General features: G+C 37.4%; 1 protein-coding gene across 5 annotated transcripts in view; it reads left to right on the top strand.

The window, feature by feature from the left end:
• The window catches only part of DLG5 (discs large MAGUK scaffold protein 5), a 107286-nt gene that overhangs the window by 79389 nt on the left and 9493 nt on the right, over positions 1-18404 (top strand). For 2 of the 5 annotated variants that reach the window (XM_065068509.1, XM_065068505.1), the window contains exons 16-28: positions 13-1032; positions 3889-4027; positions 6330-6477; positions 6989-7110; positions 8163-8252; positions 9480-9648; positions 12710-12787; positions 13446-13608; positions 14534-14667; positions 15234-15398; positions 15775-15958; positions 16895-17043; positions 17340-17510. In XM_065068509.1, coding sequence (XP_064924581.1) covers positions 13-1032; positions 3889-4027; positions 6330-6477; positions 6989-7110; positions 8163-8252; positions 9480-9648; positions 12710-12787; positions 13446-13608; positions 14534-14667; positions 15234-15398; positions 15775-15958; positions 16895-17043; positions 17340-17510 — 2732 coding nt within the window. The remainder of the gene's footprint in view (positions 1-12; positions 1033-3888; positions 4028-6329; positions 6478-6988; positions 7111-8162; positions 8253-9479; positions 9649-12709; positions 12788-13445; positions 13609-14533; positions 14668-15233; positions 15399-15774; positions 15959-16894; positions 17044-17339; positions 17511-18404) is intronic. The other 3 variants (XM_065068506.1, XM_065068508.1, XM_065068507.1) reach the window with 3 other exon arrangements.

Here is an 18404-nt window from a genome sequence, read left to right as displayed (position 1 = left end):
TGTTTGTTTTAGGTTTTTCCTCAGAGTTCATCTTGGAGCGGTCAAAATATATTTGAAAATCTGAAGGATTCAGAAAAAGTATCGAACTGTAGGGTTCATGCATCAGAGATACAATCCCAAAATAAAAGAAATCTGAAACTCAATAGCTCAACACAGACAGACATTTTCAATCCAGACATCATGGATGGCAAGAAGGAGCAGAGTGATCAGAGCAGTGGTTCATTTTGTGATCACAAACCTTTTCCTAATAACACACTACGAGTAGACTCTCGTAGGAACACAGTGCACAGTTGCCACAGTGATTCAGAACACAGTCTCAGCTCCTTCAGCCCAGAGGCATACGGGGACAGAGACTATGGAGCTGTTGACTTGGACAACAGAAGGCTGCCTTATGAACCCACGGGAGCTGACTGTATGGTGGTTGAGACCACGTGTGACAAAGGACATGGAGCTAAGCACAGTGGTGGTACCTGGCCAAAAGTCATGGTTAACATCTCAGCAACAGAAACGGAGAAGTTCTCTGTCTACAAAAAGCCAAAACAAAGGAAATCTATCTTTGATCCTGATACCTTCAAAAGACCACCAACTCCTCCCAAGCTGGAGTACCTTTCCCCTAATCAGGTGACAGGCCATTCACCTCAGCCATCAAAATCTGAAGTGGCTTCAACTCCTCCAACTCCTCCTAAGAGAAGTGACTCTATCAAATTCAAGCACAAACAGCAGGCAAGCTCTGCATCAGAGTCTACAGTAACAACGGGATCTCCACCCACCAGCCCAGCCACTGTCCAAGCTCCAGTTTCCTTGGCACTTAAGCAGGACTCTGCTACTCTCAAGGGGCGCAGCAGGAACACTGGGCATTATTATCGGGAGGAGGGTATTGACTGCACTCACCTCTCTTCAAGGAAATCCTGTGAAGATGACATTGGCTTTCAAAGAGTTGAAGAGCCAGAGATTAAAAGGCCAAGGCCAAAATCAGCTCCTGCATTGAGGCATAAAATGACCTCTATGCCCATTCCTAATCCTGCGCTTCAGGTAGAAGCTTGGTATATTGAAGCACAAAACTAGAAACCTTAAAGTGTATGTTCAGTGTGTGTTTGGGTGCCCAGTTTCATAGCATAACAGGAGAAGCATAACGTGTTCTCAAAAACCACATTCCCTGTGAAGCTACCCCAGACTCGACAGTTTGTAGTATCAAAGAGTACAAAACCAATTCTTGGAGTTGCAGTTTTTAACAGGTGCTGGTGGCCACCAAATGGAATCGTAGGGTTCTGTTTAACAGCCACATCTCAGGGTTTTAATGCTGCTCGGTGGAAAATCAGGGCTCTTTTGTGTATATTTTTGACCACCTGACCAAAAAAAGAAAATAAATAAAAATGCAAAGAGGCAGGTTTAGGAAAGCTAACAATAGAATCTCCTAAGTTTTCCAAAAGTCAGACTGGTTGCCCAGATCACTGTACAAACTATTGGAAAAAAGGTACGCCATTCACAGTGTTGGTTTTTTGAGTCTTTCTGTGTGTGTAAATTTTGTAAATCTAATCTGAAATTCATAGGGCATTAGGTACATTACACTCTAGATGGACTGTTTATGAAAATGTGGTTTAAGAATACAGTTCAAAATGAGATTATAGTTTGTTAGAATAAACAAGGCTACTGTGGAGACTGTGGGTCATGTCTTACCACAGTAGGTAGAAGAAAAATTTTATGTGGTCTAAGAAGATGAACCTATTTAGATGGCGACTTTATATAAAGTGGCAGCATCAATAATGTAGCTTTAGGTCTACTGCTTCAGATTTGCTAAGGTGGCAGATACAGATTATTTTTCCCAACTGAAATCAGAAGTTTCAAAAAGTCTTATCTTTGCTTGTATATAATCACACCATAATAACTCACAATATCATATTTTTTGCTTGTAACTGTTTATACCTGGATAATCCCATTATTTTCATTGAGTTTTAGAAGCAATACAGAGAGCAAAGCTGAATTGGAAGCAATGCAAGGTTTGGAGCCATATTCTGCAAAAATACTGGTATAAGAGAACAGCTAGCGGTTTTGTTTGTCTTTTTTTTTTTTTGACTGCTTTTATTGTATTTTTTTCTGCATTCCCTAACATTTCTTTGGGAAAAATAGTTACGGAGGGCTTTAAGCCTTTTTAATGAAAGTTTCCAGCAAGTTCTGCATTATCAATGACAGAAAAGCATAAGTACCTGAAAGCAGCAGATTTGTTCTAACCCAGGTCTGGAAAGCAGTACGGCTAAGAGAAAGGTCACAGCTTTTCATCAAGAGTTGCCCTGCAAAAAGCTGAGGAAGGAATGTTCTAACATCTTTTGGCACATATATAACAACAAAACAATATCAAACTATTCAACACATTTGAATGCAGGGTTTTTGCTTTATGTAGAATATCAGTAATGAGCACTGATACACCCATGCTTCGTTATAGTGCATTATCACGAGCATATAAGTTGTCCTGTGTTGATAATGAAGAGTTGGCAGCTGTGACGGGACACATGTAGGTAGGGGCTTACATGTAAGAAATTTGTTCGCTGGAACGGATGGAGTTTTTTTGGCACTCACTATTTAAAAGACTAGAAAGGATTGACAAGTGCATATTCTAGTTGGTTCTACATAGTGCCCAAGTGATAGTGCAGGTATCATAGAGGTGTTGGTCCGAGGTGAAACAAATTGTGTAATAGAACTATAAAGTCATAATTTTTGGTTTTTAAGATTACTTGATATATTAGTTAATTTACATTTCTAGGGTTAAATTAGGACTAGGTTCTGTGATTACTTTTAAATTTTTTTTCCTCCCTTAATTTCTTCCTTATCCTCCATGAAGATAGTCACAGCTTCGTATCTCTGAAGCTGTTGACTGGAGAGAGGTGATACTGTGCCTCAAAAAGTGGACATCATTCACTATGAAAATTTCTCTCTGGTGGAATCATTTTTGTGCACTATAACTACCTTAGGTTGTCTGGTGGTAGTATCCAGTCTGCATGTATTAACTGCAGAATTAGCATTTATAATATCAAAAATATGTATGTAGAACATGCAGCGTACTTGGATTTGTAGCCATATTGGGTGGTTATCAGTTTCCTTAGGTATATACAGAGTTAAGTTTGTGTACTTTGATAAGTGGATAAATTTAAGAGAACTTAATTCCTGAGTAGTGGTACAATTTCTAATACACCCATGGTAGTGATCAAGCATTCATTCTAAGAAGGTACCTCTGTATCTTATAGACTTTGTGCTCTCAGTAATTCTTCATTTAATTAATATCATAAAAACTGTAAGTACCTTTTCATTAATTCATTTTTCACTCATTCCATACTTCAGTCTCATGGTTTGTGTTGTATGTTTTAAATGTGTAAACCCTGAGTGCTGAGCCCTGAACTTGTCAGTTTCTGAGCTATTCTCATGTTCCTTAACTCACCAGTGTCAACACATTATGTACAGAAGTTGTGATGGTTCCAAAGCCTGAATTACTCTCTTGAAGAAAGGTTGCTCCACGCATACCCGAAAATGCAGACTGAGAGGGAAACACTTCCTGGCTTCTTAGCCGGGTCACCTTTAGGAAACACTTGCAAGAGCAGCTGAAATGACTGTTGAAATGTCCTGTGAAAGCAGTATTTTAAAGGAGAGACATAACTAAATGCTGGGTGTTTTTTTTTATGAAGGAGAGTATACCAGTTAAATTGCAAACATTGGCCTAAAAAGATTATGAAATAATTAAAATTAGTAACAGAGCAAGATGGAGGAAGGAAGGGGCAGAAGTGAACAGCAACATTGAAAGATAAAGTTGTAACAAGCGCTGTGATGGCAAGCACTTGTTTTGTTTTGTTTTTTTCTGAATCTCCAACTTCCTCTAATCAAATTTCTGTGTTTTTGTAGGTGCAGAAGTATGCTCCAGCTAGTGAGGAGCATCTGTCTCCAGAGCTACAGGAATGGGCACCATATTCACCAAAACGGTCTGCCAGGCACAGTGACGGTTTTGTGCCTGCCGCCTTGTATGCTGGCAGCATGTCAGCAGGTGAGTGACATCTTGTAGTTACTTTCTAGAAATTCCCCAAAGAGTCTGTACATATGGAAAATATTGGGGATTATTTGTGATAAGTGCAGAACAAATATCACACAAAACATATTTCTGTAATCTGTTGTAATATGAACATGGTCTGCTCAGCTTTTGGATTGTAAAGAAGTGAAACCTGTTAAAGAACCATTAAGGAAACTGAGCATCTCCTTGCTGAAGGACTTGTTTAATCATTTTCTGTGCTGAGAATTTTTGAATACATTAGTGGTGAACAAGTTGTAGCCTATACATTAGCACAAGTAAAATTAAAACATTCTGAGATACTTAACTTAGATGCTTAACTTCGCAAATACTTCCAAGGAAAAAGATCTGATGTTCAGAAAGTACAACATATTAAGTTCTACATACTGGAAATGAAATGCTTGGAGTTTCTCAGGTTGAGTGCCCAAACTGGTTTTAATCTTAATCTAAATTAAATATTAAATGCTGGTGCGTTTGAGATACTAAGCTGCTGAAGAGGGGACTTGCAAGCAGCTCACACAGAAATCAGTATAATCAGGTAAAACAGAAAACAATTAGCGTGTGGTCTCAATTGATCAAACAGTTGTTGGTATTGGGGTTCATGTTAGCAGGTCTTAAATTGACACAAACTAAAAGAAATGCTTCAGGACCTAATTAGGGTATCATACATTAGTTGGTTAGACCTGGTAAACTTGTTGCCAGATGGATTGTTCAGTCTTTAGCTACCTTCAGCAGCTGCATACAAAACTTGATTTTTCAAATCAAGATAATATTGATTTGTATGAGTTTACCCTCAGTTCTTTGGAAAGCCCCAAACTCCTGTGTGCTCTAGAAATTATGGAAGATTTTCTTCTTACTGGAGTCTGCGAAGGAGGTAATGACTTGTGTGTCTGGAAAAACAGACAGCTTCCAACCCAAACAATTATCAGAATGTAAAAGCATGCTCAAGAGTAGCTCAGATCAGTAAAGCTTTTGCTTTTCTTTGATTTTTTACTCTTTTCTGCCTCTTTTAATAATAGTAGAAAAAGTATTAAAAGGTATTATTTCTAACTTAAAAGCTTTATATTACCAAGATAGTTTGCATAATAACACAATCAAGTCAAACCAACATTTGACTGTACAGTGCTAAGTCCTGAAATGTGAACAAGTTTTTACTATTGTATTCTATGCAACAAACTCACTTAAGAGGAAGATGGCGAAATAGACTTCGGTTGAATCATAGAATAGTTTGAGTTGGAAGGGACCTTCAAAGCTCATCTGGTCCAGCCCTCCTGCCATGAGCAGGGACGTCTTCAACTAGATCAGGTTGCTCAGAGCCCCGTCCAGCCTGGACTAAAAAGTTTGTCCCTGTGTTTCTTGTAAGCCCCCTTTAAAGTACCGAAAGGCCATAGTAAAGTCTCACTGGAGCCTTCTTGAGGCTGAACAGCCCCAACTCTCTCAGCCTGTCCTCACATGAGAAGTGTGGCCTCCTCTTGCCCCTCTCCAACAGGTCCATGTCTTTCCTGTACTGATGGCTGCAGAGCTGGATGCTGTACTGCAGGTGGGGTCTCACCAGAGCAGAGCAGAGGGGCAGAATCACCTCCCTTGACCTGCTGGCCATGCTGCTTTTGATGCAGCCCAGGATACAGTTGGATTTCTGGGCTGCGAACGCACATTGCTGGGTCATGTTGAGCTTTTCATCCAACAGTACCCCCAGGTCCTTCTCCACAGGGCTGCTCTCGCTTGGTTGAGTACTAAAGCATGAATGTACTTGAAATCACAGCTTGAGAAATAAGTTTCACAAATATTGAAGTCCTATTATTTATAGTCATAGAACACACTAGAAGTGTGAGTCTTTGAGGCAATAGGAGAAGAACAAGAGTAGTTTTAGTGGCAGTCAGTTCAAGTACCAATTAAAAACTTGTGTTCCTATCAGAAGGCTATTCAGAGAGAAATGCAGAATTTTTATTACTGTATAAAAAAAGCTTGATACTTGAAAACAGAGGAAATCTTTTAGTTACCCGTGGACCTTAAAACAATATACTGTGAATGACTTCATTTTTTGGTAATCTTAATTACCGACTAACCACATTATAATCCAGATTGCAAATATGCGTGTACCACTTAGAAGGTGTAACATGGTGCTTAATAATATATTTTTCTGTATGCTAGTTGTATTTATATATACATGTTCATACATGCAGATGTTATAATATGTGATTATATAAATATTTAAATTCTTTAAAATTCTGTAGTTCATGTGCTAATAATGTTGGTAAGAATGTGTTTTTATCATCTTAAGCAGGTACTGTACCAAGAAGCCTAGCACCATGTCCTGCAGTAACTGCTGTCATGAGAAATCCAATCTATACTGCCTGGAGCCATAGAGTTCACACCAGCAATTGCCCATCAGTTGCCAGCCAAATATGCCATCAGCATCTGCATCCCAGGTGTTTTAAAACTTATTATTTCCTTAGGTTTTTGTTTTTGTTAGGATGAAATTGCTTCTCGTAGTTGTTTTATAGAGTGCAGAGTGAAACACAATGCTGTTGCTTGTTATTTTGACCTGGGGTTCTCGAAGCCATTATTGTGTAGAAGTGATGTGCCAGTTACTTTCCTGTCTTTCAGTAGCCGATGGATTAGGTTTCCCTCCGCTCCGCTGGCTGATATTGACAAAGAAATTTTTTTTTTAAGTGAACTAATTTCGAATGTTTTTTTTTCTTGTTCTTGCCAAAGCAAATAAAGCCTTCCCCTTTTTTTTATAGTACTTTGGGCTATCTTTCCTCTGACTTCTCTTAAGTCATAAAATGATGGGACAATTAGAAAGTGGGAAGGAGAGGAACATTCATTTTATTGAGTAACTCAGGGATATTCAGACTTCTTTGTTGGCCAGTTTGCTATTTGCTGAGGTCCTTTACCCAGTTCTAACTGTTGCCCTATTCTCCTTTTCTTTTGATGTAGTTCCCAGCATCAAGGTCGCCTGAGTTTGGACCTGAGTCATAAACACTCCAATGACTACTCTGAAAATTCACGTACAAGAGCATCTCATGGCTCAAATTCATTACCATCCAGTGCAAGACTTGGTAAATAGCTTTTCTGATTTATTTCCTCTGGAATTCCTGTATAGTGGAGGCAAAGAATAAATGGAAAATTCCTTAAACATATGCATCGTAGAATTGTCATAGCTAACAAAGCCTAAATGTATCATGTGTTCCTTCATTTTTTTTGTGGTTTTATGACTAAAGGTGTTCCCTAGAGATAGCTCTTTAATTTGTTCTTTACACTCTCTTTAAAATGCTGTGTGTTTGAGTGATTCTCCTTTCTGTGCCTGTTACTGTATAAAAGTACCCTTATAAAGATGGGAGGCCCAGCCAAAGTGTTTTTAAGATTCCGTGAAGTGGAGAGAAGAGAAAAGCAGCGGGCCCCCAGAACAAAACATCAAGCATGACTAATGGCCTAATGTAAATTATATCGTTGGATGATAAGTTACACCTGTGTTTACTTGATTGACATGTAAGATTGTTTATGCCTATCCCAGTAATACCAAGCAAATGCATGCTTTGTAGCAGCAATATTTTAACATTTTAGAATTTTTAACATTTCATATAATAACTTTTTTGTGTATGTATGTGTCTTGTGCTACATCAACGATTGACAGTTGCATCTGAATAGAGCATGACAGCTTTGTAACCACAGCAAAAATGGCATAACAGTTTACAGTGTCAAAAATGTATGTATTCATCCAGGCAGAATGTAATTAGAATATTTTAAGTGCCTTTTGGAGAGTCCTGTGGATTCTTAATCAACAGTTGTTAGATTCTCACTTGGACTTCAAGTTAAATTTTGTTTGTTTGAAAAAAAATTCAATTTTTTTCATACAAGAATGAATAGTATATATATACTGTATGGTTATGTTGTGCTCTGTTTATATTGGCTGTGTACTCAAGACAACTTACTAGAAATATGATATACACAGTATATATGAGGGTAATTATCAAGGCTTGTGCATAAATTCAGAGGCTGTTTTAATGCTTACTGAAGAAGCAGAATATAAATGTTTGTGGGTTTTTTTTTTTTTTTTGTTCATCGTAGTTTTTACTTTTGTTATTGTAATGATTTCCTGTTGTAAAAATAGGTTCTTCAAGTAACTTGCAATACAGAGCAGAACGAATTAAGATCCCTTTGACTCCAAGATATCCAAGGTCCATCATGGGCTCGGACAGAGGTGAGTTATTTCATAAGCAATTTTAGTCATACTATTTCCAGTATTGCTAATGCAAAGCATTTGCCGTTGTTAAATGAAGTTGTGCCAAAATCTAAGTATGACAGTTTTATTAAGGTTAGAAAATTTGCATTTTGCCACAGGAAGGTAGGAAAAGAAACTTTCTAATGAACGTTTATTTTTGCTGTTAGTTGATTCTAGGATGTGCACACCAAAAAAAAGTAAGAATAAGTATTGCTCTATATTTTACAGTTGTGGTTTATCTTATAGAACGATGTCTTAAAAATTTTAACAGTGAGATGACCTGCATTATTTTTTGATTGTTTATTATTTTGCATATTATTGTATTGCTGATTGTAAAGTATATTTTGAAATACAGTGAAAATACTTTAGTACTTCACTCATAATTGCTTGGTGTAGGATGTATAAACACATGAAACCAAATACCAGTTGGCGTGCTGGAGAGCTGTGGAATTCAAAGTTTGATGACATCATTGCTCAGATGTTCTGTAGCCTTAATGGATTTCATGCAGCACTTTTCCTAACTGGGCAAATAAAGTTCTTAGAAATGGCTGTCATTTGTGACTAGTAATATGAGATTTATTTTTTGTAGCTTTTTCAGAGGAAGCAAACTGAGTGTTTCTGTCAGGACACTTGCTCAGTCAGTTACTCAGGGGGAGGGTACAACCAGGGAAGAGATGCAAACAGTCATGTTAAGCTTGTTTGGAATTGCAGAGCTTTCCTGTCACTGTGTATGATTCATGCTGGGGTTTTGTTGGTGTTTCCAGATGTTTCATAATATATCTCATACCCAAAGGAAAGGACTGTACATAAATGTTATTTGAAAATAGGCCTACCTATTAAGTTTTATTTTACTTCTCCTTTCCTGTTTTTATTATTTTTCTTTAACTTTGTATTGCTAAGTGTTTTCAGACATGTATATGGTGTAGCTTGTCTGTGATGTCTTCTCCTTGTTGAGAATGGCAGTAGTTGCATGCACACATACAGGGGACAGATTTGACGTATAGTCATTAAAGACAGTAAATTTGCACTGTTTGAAATGAGTTATGTTGAGGAATGTTGAAGTGGTTTCCCTAAGCTCGTTATATGATTGAGTGCTAGTGAACAACCAGTCTCGTTTCAGATGTGTGTGTCTTTTGTTATGTCTGTGTAGATCTCCAGACTCTGACAGATGCAGGATACTAAAACTCAGCTGTTGGTTTTCCATAGGTTCCTTGTCACACTCTGAATGTAGCAGTCCTAGCTTGATAACTCCTCCGCAGTCACCTCTTAACTTGGAAACGTCTTCTTTCGCCAGCAGCCAGTCTCAGAACTCCCTTTCTACATTACCTAGGATTTCCATTAGCCCAGTATCTGTAGGAGAACGTAGAAAAGATAGGTAAGGTCTCCACGTTATTTGCTTTTCATACCAATGTGTCTGAGAAAATTTGGTACGTTTGTTTATTGGCCTGAAGGAATATGAACATTTAGTTTAAATGACAGAGATGTAGGTGCAGGAGTGCATCTCTGGTTCTGTTACTTGGTGTTTCTATTTTCTTTACAAAGTATGTGTGGATTTTTTCTTCAAAACTGAAGAGCAGATTCTCAAGTTTAGAAAATTAAGGCATTTAATAAGGGTTTTTTTTCTTCCATGTTAGATTATTGGCCACACCAAATAAGGGTGATCTAAATTGGAATACACCCCTTAAGGTGAACTATCTCAGGTGCTTGTTTTGTACTCTAGAAAACTAAATAAAATGAAGACCTAGTACCATCTGGTAGCTAAGTAATCAGGTGCCTTAGTGTTGTAGAATCTATGCTTGAACACTGTGCCTTGATTAATTTAGCCAGATAATATGAAAAATTGAGGTCATAACTGGGCAAGAATATATCTATATGTGCAGTTGCAGTTTTACTACTGTGACTGATACCTTTGGCTGTAGCTGGACCACTACTAGCAATAGCATTAATTACATGCTTGCACAATTGAACCTGATAGAATGGTTTTCTTAAACCCAGGAGATTTGTGTTTTGATGACTTTCTGTATCCATGATGAATATTTTCAAGATATATTGCTTCTGGTATCAGCCCTGGACACCTGATTTCATTTTCTCATGATCTGGCTAGACTGGATATATCAAAAAGTTTGCATGAATTCAAAGCTTTGAACACTAAGACATAAATCTGAATTGGGCTTTTATTTACAGTAAGGCAGCTGAATGCCATTCTGGCAGTGTAAAGCAGCTATGATGTTTTGGAACAGGTTACATTTATGAGGACTTCAAGACCCCTTTGTGTTCCTTGATTTATGTAAAAGCACTGACCATAAAAATGTAAATGATAAAGAATAAAGGATATTCTGTATTCTGAGTTTTCTGGTAGTAATAAAAACTTATTCATAAAATGTCATATGAAACTTTTATGTAAAGAATCAGTAATTCAGCTATTGCAGTAACTCTAGAATATGTATTGTGTACAGCGGACAGTGTTACTTGGAAAGGGAATGTAGAAAGGTCTCTGTGAATTTTCATCCTTTCTTCAGTGTGACTTTTGTACTACGTGTACTCAATTTGTGTCCTCATATAAATGTTTTTCTAATTGTCACTTGCAAATTCAAAGTCAGAATTTCTTTTCTCTTTCATGTGACTAATAATGTATAATGTTCAGCTGCAATAGCGAGGTTTTTGACACCCCTATGACTTTGTATCTCTGAGCACAAGATATGTGTTCTGATCTCTGGGAAATAACAATTTCTGTTAATGCTGATCAGATGATTGAAGTACAGTCAGGTTCCAGCCTCTTTGCTCTTGCTATGCATATGTGCAAACCATAGTCTGAATTGACTTTCTAAAAAGAATCTAATTCTAAGTTTGTTTTTAAAAAGCAAAATAAAAACCTAACTAACACAGACAATTTTTAACCTAAGAAAGTAGCTGATTTAAGTCTCTTTCCTAAGAAAATGTTTGAAGATGCCTAGATAATGTTTTAAATGGTTATTTGGTCTTAATTCTTTCTGCTTCCAACAACATATATGTAACTTTCTTGGCCTTTCTCCAGATAAAAATAATAATACAGATTAAAAAAAAAAAAGTTCGTTTGTTCTGTTGATTTTAATTTAAACAAAAATTAAAAGATCTGATCAATTAAGACTTTTTTTCTCATCGGTGTTCAGTAATTACGGCAGGGAGTGTGCCTGTTCTAGAAGAGTGCATTTCACTTAATTTCAATAACACTGCTTATCAAGAAAGACACTTTTAAAATGTTGTTGTTCTGTTTTACTTATTGATTCTCTACTACATGCATTACTAGGTATCATTCATATTTTGTGTTTACTAGAATTCTAAGATACAATCCTGTGCAATTTGTATGGGCTTGAGTCTTTCTTATTCCAATCCAGAACAAGCACACCAAATTTAAAAATGCATGTGGTAGATGGAAAAGCAGGAAGGTACAATAAATAAAAATTAGAAAGATGTAATTTTAGTTTTTAATGAGGTAGTATGCCATGATAATTTTTGTGGTATTAAGCAGCTTCATATAACATAACAATTTACATGCTCATAATGAGTAAAAAGAAATCATAAATTGCATTTTTCTGGGAGTTAACACAGTTTAGCTAAGAAATGCTACATACAAAAAATGTGGGCTTCAGTTTAACTTTGCTGGTAGTAGACCTACCTTGTCTTCATTACATTGATAGACAAGCTCTGAGGCCATTACTGCCAACAGTGATGTTGATATTAGAAGATTATTTGGTTCCAGAGTTGTATTTATATCATCAGCCAGTTTTTGTCTTTTATGCACTAGTAAGCTGGCAAACTATTATGCACATACTGCAGAAGTCTAGCAAATAGTTAAAATACTGTGGCAATAAACGTTATTTATGAAATTATTACTTCTTCCCTCTGCTCCCAGCCCTAAATCCTACTCTTTCCAAAAATACTTTTTTTCCAGCCCAGCTCACGTTGGTAGCAGTGAGTGCAGTCCTGTTAAGTCATCTGGTTTCTGAACAGCACAACTGAAATAGTTCAAGCAACTGGCACAATTTAGGGAACGTCTATATGATATAATGAAGTCTTAGGCAATAATACATTCAAACGAAAGCGTGTCAAAAGGAGTATAACCCTATTAAAATTAAAAATACACCACATCTGGTACCTAAGCTGTTTCATTCTGAATGAGCTTGACTGTTAATATGTGGTGACACTTTTTGCTGTGTAGACATTTTCATAATAATATGAACCAGCACTTTTTAGGAGACTACTGTTTGTTTATATACTCCATGAAGGGATCAGCCCTATTTGTACAGGTGGATACATCCCAGCTACGGGGGGAGGAAAGGGGAATTTATCAGGATTTTCTTTTGTATCAGCCATTCTCTTGTTATATTTCTAGTGTCTTACTACTGTGTGTCTTTTTCTAAGTGTTCTTTTCTTCTCAAATCTTCTACATCTTTCAGATATCTGTTCCGTAATAGGTCTTTTCTGAGAATCCCTGTGGCTCCTAGGCCTAGGTTCTCATCACTAAGGAGTTTGAGGTTGGCCTGATATAAGGTTGTCCTTCTTGAGCAGTATTGCGCACTTTGTGCTATTTGACATGTTTGGATAATTGCCCTGAGGAGAATTTGCATGGTAATTGTAATGCTACCATGCAAACTGCTGTCTTAATGGCTTGAGTTTGCAACTGCTTAATTTTCATTACTAATTTATGTTTCCCTGTATACAAATATGAAATCTGATATTTGTGCATTGTTGTTCCTTGGTTTTCCACGTTATCATTTATGATGTTTATTTTCACTGGCAATAAAGACCCCCAGCATTTATAATTGTAACATACCTTTCTGGAATATGATTTGTAAATTACATACTATATACAGTGGTTCAATTACTTTCATACAACATTCATCTGGAAGCTTCTTTCCTACCAACTTCACTATCATACTCTTTATCATTCGTATTTACCATAACATCTTTGAGCAGCTGTGTATCTGGTATACATTTACTTCTGCCACTGTACATTGCATGGTGTTAAAGGAATGCATTTAAGAGTTGACAGTAATTTTTTTAAAAGTATCTGTTTAAACATATTTTTATTACTACGATTCAGACAGCCATAAAGTATTGCATGTAACTTTGAAATTGTGATGGTTCCAGTGCAATTTTGTCCAAATCAGTTTTAACTATCTCCTCTAAAAGGCCCTACATGGAAGAGCCACGTCATGTTAAAGTGCAGAAGGGTTCTGAGCCACTAGGCATTTCCATTGTGAGCGGAGAAAATGGTGGAATATTTGTCTCTAAAGTAACAGGTGGGAGCATTGCCCATCAAGCTGGCCTTGAATATGGTGATCAGTTACTAGAGGTAATTGTTTGCTTACTATTCCTATGGCTTAATGCATCAGTTCATGTGACTCCAGCCATAACTACCTTCCCCAACAGAATATCTTGAGAAAGTGTGTATGCTGTGAGAAATAGCAAAGTGTGCTTACTCTGTATTGTAATATTCCAGTAATTGTGATTGTTGTGGCTTTTTCATAAAATAATGTCAAGCTTTATCATAAAATGTCTTTTTATGGTAGATCTGATTGCATCTTGTGTAAATGTAATTCAATTTTAAACCAGCTAGTTTCAGTACTTAAAAATATATTGTCCCAACACCATGCTCTGCCTGATAAGGTGAGTAAATATTCAGGCAGCTGTCTTGTACCGAGTTTCATGCTGCTATTGCTGTGCCATATGCTTACCTGAGAATACCTGCTTTAAAAAGTACTCAGGTATGCTACAGTCCTGTTTTTGCCTACAATATTAGGTTAACACATGGAAGAGCGTTTTGTACAGAGCTGCTTTGCAAATGTTAGATTTGTTCATGCTGGTGTATGGTTCAAGCATCTTCTGTTGCACAGTGTGTGGATGATGCTACAATGGACCGGAATAGATCATGGATCGGAATTTATCTTTAAATCCTGAATTCGTTCAGATTGGTGATCTGAACCTGCTTGTATTTAATCAGTGACATTAGATCATAAGACAGCTCAGAATAAATGTGTTTTTCAATAGTAAAAAGATTTTTAAACTCATGGTCAGGTTACCAAGTAGTTTAAAATTACAGTGATTCCTTCCAAGGAGTAAATCCTAGGAATCATTGCTTAACAGCATTTCCAGCCTATTTACCCTAGTGGAAATAAGTCAGCATGTAGACATTGAACTAATTAAGAGACTGAAAGAATTATTTTGCTAGTTTCCATTTGTAAACTTGACATTCTGGTTTGTGTTTCTTTCCCCCCTAGTTTAATGGAATCAATTTGAGAAATGCTACAGAGCAACAGGCTCGACTAATCATTGGACAGCAGTGTGATACCATTACTATTCTGGCTCAGTATAACCCACATATGTATCAGCTTGGCAATCATTCACGATCAAGGTAAGGCTGGCTGAGCTTTGAAAAAACTTCTCTCTGGTCCACACAATTATCTAGCTAGTAGATAACTTCTGTACAGATAATGTGTTTGCAAACATCAGCATGTTTGTGCTGATGAGAAGTGTGGTTGCTTAGAAAAATAATGTGTGGATACATATTTGTCAAAGGAAAAGAAATATGCTTGATGCACCTACTATATTTTCTCTCATGTTTGAGCATAATCTTCAGATACATTAAACTAAAGTCAAAGGTTACTTCTTCCTAGGATTATGAGATTCTAGTGCTTTTATTTTTTTTTTTTTATAGCTGGAGTTGCCAAAAACTAATTAGAAAGGGCATATGACCTACTGAAATTATCCATCCCGTTTTGATGCGTGATCACACTTCAAAACTGAGCTTTATCTTTCTCTTAGACTTATGGTCAACATATGTTCATATGTTACTTGGCATGCTGTTTTGGCATTTTTTTTTTTTTCCTTTATACTGCATGAAAAATACTTGGTGTTGGTGAAAAACTAACCACCAATCTTTTGTGGTGTGTGGTTTTTTTGTTTGTTTTATCCTCCTAGTTCTCGCCTAGAACATGTGAGTAATCATTCCACCCCTCAAGGCAGTGGAGGTGCAACGCCTGACAATCATTCCGTGATCGATACTGTGAGTGAACAGGATGAAGGAACAATGACACCCCCATCCAAACAAACCACACCAACTACAAGTCCCCGGAATTCCTTAAGGTAGAGAGTCAAATTTTTGCCTTAGAGGAAAGAAAAAAAAGTTCAAGGGTAGATGTGAAGGGTATTAAACAACAAAGTGTATTTCTGGTTGAAATAAGTCAGCAGACAAGTTAAGTGGACCCCGGGATAAAAATACATATATTTTCTGACTGTTTTTGAAAGATGGGGTCTGCAAGCAATGAAGAACGTTTACTACAAGAGTGATTTAGTTAACAAGGTCTGTAGGGAACATCAGGTTTGTCTTACAAGGCTCTATCTCTAGATGACTTATTTAGATTAGTAATTATGTATGTATATATATTTTAGATGGCTAGTTGATTATGTGTAATGCAAGTTTTTAACTTGAAGTACATGTGTTATTTCTCCCTGTCAAAAGGGGTCCTGTGGACACAAACAAAAGGACCCCTGAACCTAGAACTGTTGTTGTTAAAAAATCCCAAGTGGATCTTGGGATCCAGATATGTGGTGGAAACCTATATGGAATATTCGTCTCAGATGTAGATGATGATAGCCCAGCAAACGGACCTGATGGGCTAGTCTTGGGTGACATGATACTTGAGGTAAGCTTTTAAGAAGAGTCTGCAGCATACTAACAAAATGTCTAGATGGGTCTAAAGAGGATGTTGCAGTCTCCAATGAGAGATGTTCTGTGAATTTTGAGTTCCTGCCGCAAAACCTGGGTAAGAATGATGAGAATGCACAACCTCCATTCTGGCTGTGACACATGAAGAACTGGATGATGTGGACCTGGAGAACTCCCACTGTTGAGCGTGCAAGCTGCCCACAAGTTTGAAGGACTAATGCATTTCTACTTGGAATTATGAACACCTGCTCTCTTATCTCTAAATAATAAACCTTGAATCCAGTTGCTGTACATAGTAGAAAGGCAAGGATATGAAAGATTTTGCAAAACAGAGAAGAATATTGATCTTATCACTTTCAAATTCTAATGAGAGTTTGGGGAGAATGGTGCAATATGTCTTTGACTCTGCTTTCTATATCTGAAAAACAATTACTTGACAGAACTGTTAAGGTGATAAACACACATGTCTTTATGACCTTTTTAGTTTCAACTGAGCATTGAGACTGTGAGCACTGAGACTCTCCTATTGCACCTCTAGTATGCAGATAGAGATTTTGCTTTGTAATCGTGTTTCTGACTTCCCTCAGACCACTCGCTTTCCTTAAAATCCACACTGGAAAGAATTTACTATTTTTATGATTCTCAGTTTACACTTGGAAAACATTTTAAAGAAGTGCAGGCTGTCTCTCACAGTGCATGTCTGCTTTGTTTACTTGAGTATTTTGTTTTCCACCCCCATGTTTCAATCTCCTGCTATCAACATCTTAAGGTGCAAACTGCACTAGAGTTAAGTGACAAGATTTACTTATATAGAGAGCTTGCCAGTGGGAAAAACAATGCATGTTTTTCAAGCTCACCTGCTCCTATTGCTTATTAATATAGTTTCACATCTGAGGTTTATTGTGTTTTGCAGTATGGGTCCATTGATATGCGTAATAAAACAGCTGAGGAAGCTTATCTTGAAATGTTGAAGCCTGGCGAAAACATCAAAATAAAGACTCAATATAGAATAGAAGAATTTAATAAAATAAAAGACCTTCCTGGAGATGGATTCTATATCAGGTATTCGAGTGTGACTGGTAATGACAGCATAAGACTGTTAGGATAATATGCTGACCACCATGAGAGAGATAATACATCAGTTTTACTACACTTATAAAATTCAAAGTTTACTAATTTATCCCAACTAGTCTCTGACAGTGAGTAATCGGCCTGTAATATAGTAACTCTGCACATTTCTCTGTGAACTTGAAATACAGTGTGCACCACTGATCTTTTTTTTTCAAAGTAAGTATGCGTGTTCTTCCCTTGAGTTGGTGAAGATCAGTTGCAGAGCCTATTTATGTCTTCCTTTCCAGAGCACTTTATGACCGTCTGGCAGAGGTGGAACAGGATTTAAGCTTTAAGAAGGATGACATTTTATATGTTGATGACACTCTACCACAGGGAAACTTTGGTTGCTGGATGGCTTGGCAGCTAGATGAGAATGCTCAGAAGCTGGAAAGAGGACAGATTCCAAGTAAATATATGTGAGTGACCTCAGTTACAGTATTTATCTTATGGTCTCTAAAAGTCTGACTAGTGAGGTGTGATAAAAAAGACTTGTTTGCTTTTATTCTTTCTGGGAGATAATAATTCTTAGACACGTCATTTTAGGGATGGCATATTTTAATAACATTGAATTAAATATATTGCTCTATCAAGTTGTTTTCAATGCTAATAAATAGTTAACTAAAAATGGAAATGATATATAGATGAGTGTCATGATAAATAATTGAGACTAGTGCTGTTTAACTTCTTTGTGAGCAACATGAACAGTGGGATTCAGTGTACCCTCAGCAGGTTTCCCAATGACACCACACTGTGTGAGGCAGTCAACACACTGGATGGAAGGCATGCCATCTAAAGGGACCTTGACAGGCTCGGGAGGTGGGCCTGTGTAAACTTCATGAAGTTCAACAAGGCCACATGCGAGGTCTTGCCCATGGGTCAGTGTAATGCCCAGCACAAACGTAGTCTGGGCAGAGAGTGGATTGAGGGAAGCTCTGAGGAGAAGGACTGGTTGGTTGATGGGAAGTTCAACATGACCTGGCAATGTGTGCTTGCAGCCCAGAAAGCCAACTGTATTCTGGGCTGCATCAAAAGAAGTGTGACCAGCAAGTCAAGGAAGGTGATTCTCCTCCTCTATTTCACTCTTGTGAGACCTTACCTGCAGTACTGTGTCCAGCTCTGGGGCCCCCAGCATAAGAAGGACATGGACCTGTTGGAGCATGAGTCCAGAGGAGGGCCATGAAGATGATCAGAGGGCTAGAGCATCTCTCCTGTCAAGAAAGGTTGAGAGGTGGGGTTGTTCAGCCTGGAGACCTTTTAGCAGGGAGACCTTATAGCAGCCTTCCAGTATATAGAGGGGACCTACAAGAAAG

The sequence above is a fragment of the Columba livia genome, chromosome 6 (genome assembly GCF_036013475.1).
Source record: "Columba livia isolate bColLiv1 breed racing homer chromosome 6, bColLiv1.pat.W.v2, whole genome shotgun sequence".
NCBI classification, from domain to species: domain Eukaryota; kingdom Metazoa; phylum Chordata; class Aves; order Columbiformes; family Columbidae; genus Columba; species Columba livia.
The sequence above is the reverse complement of the archived record's forward strand: the minus strand, read 5'-3'. Positions and strand labels throughout refer to the sequence as shown.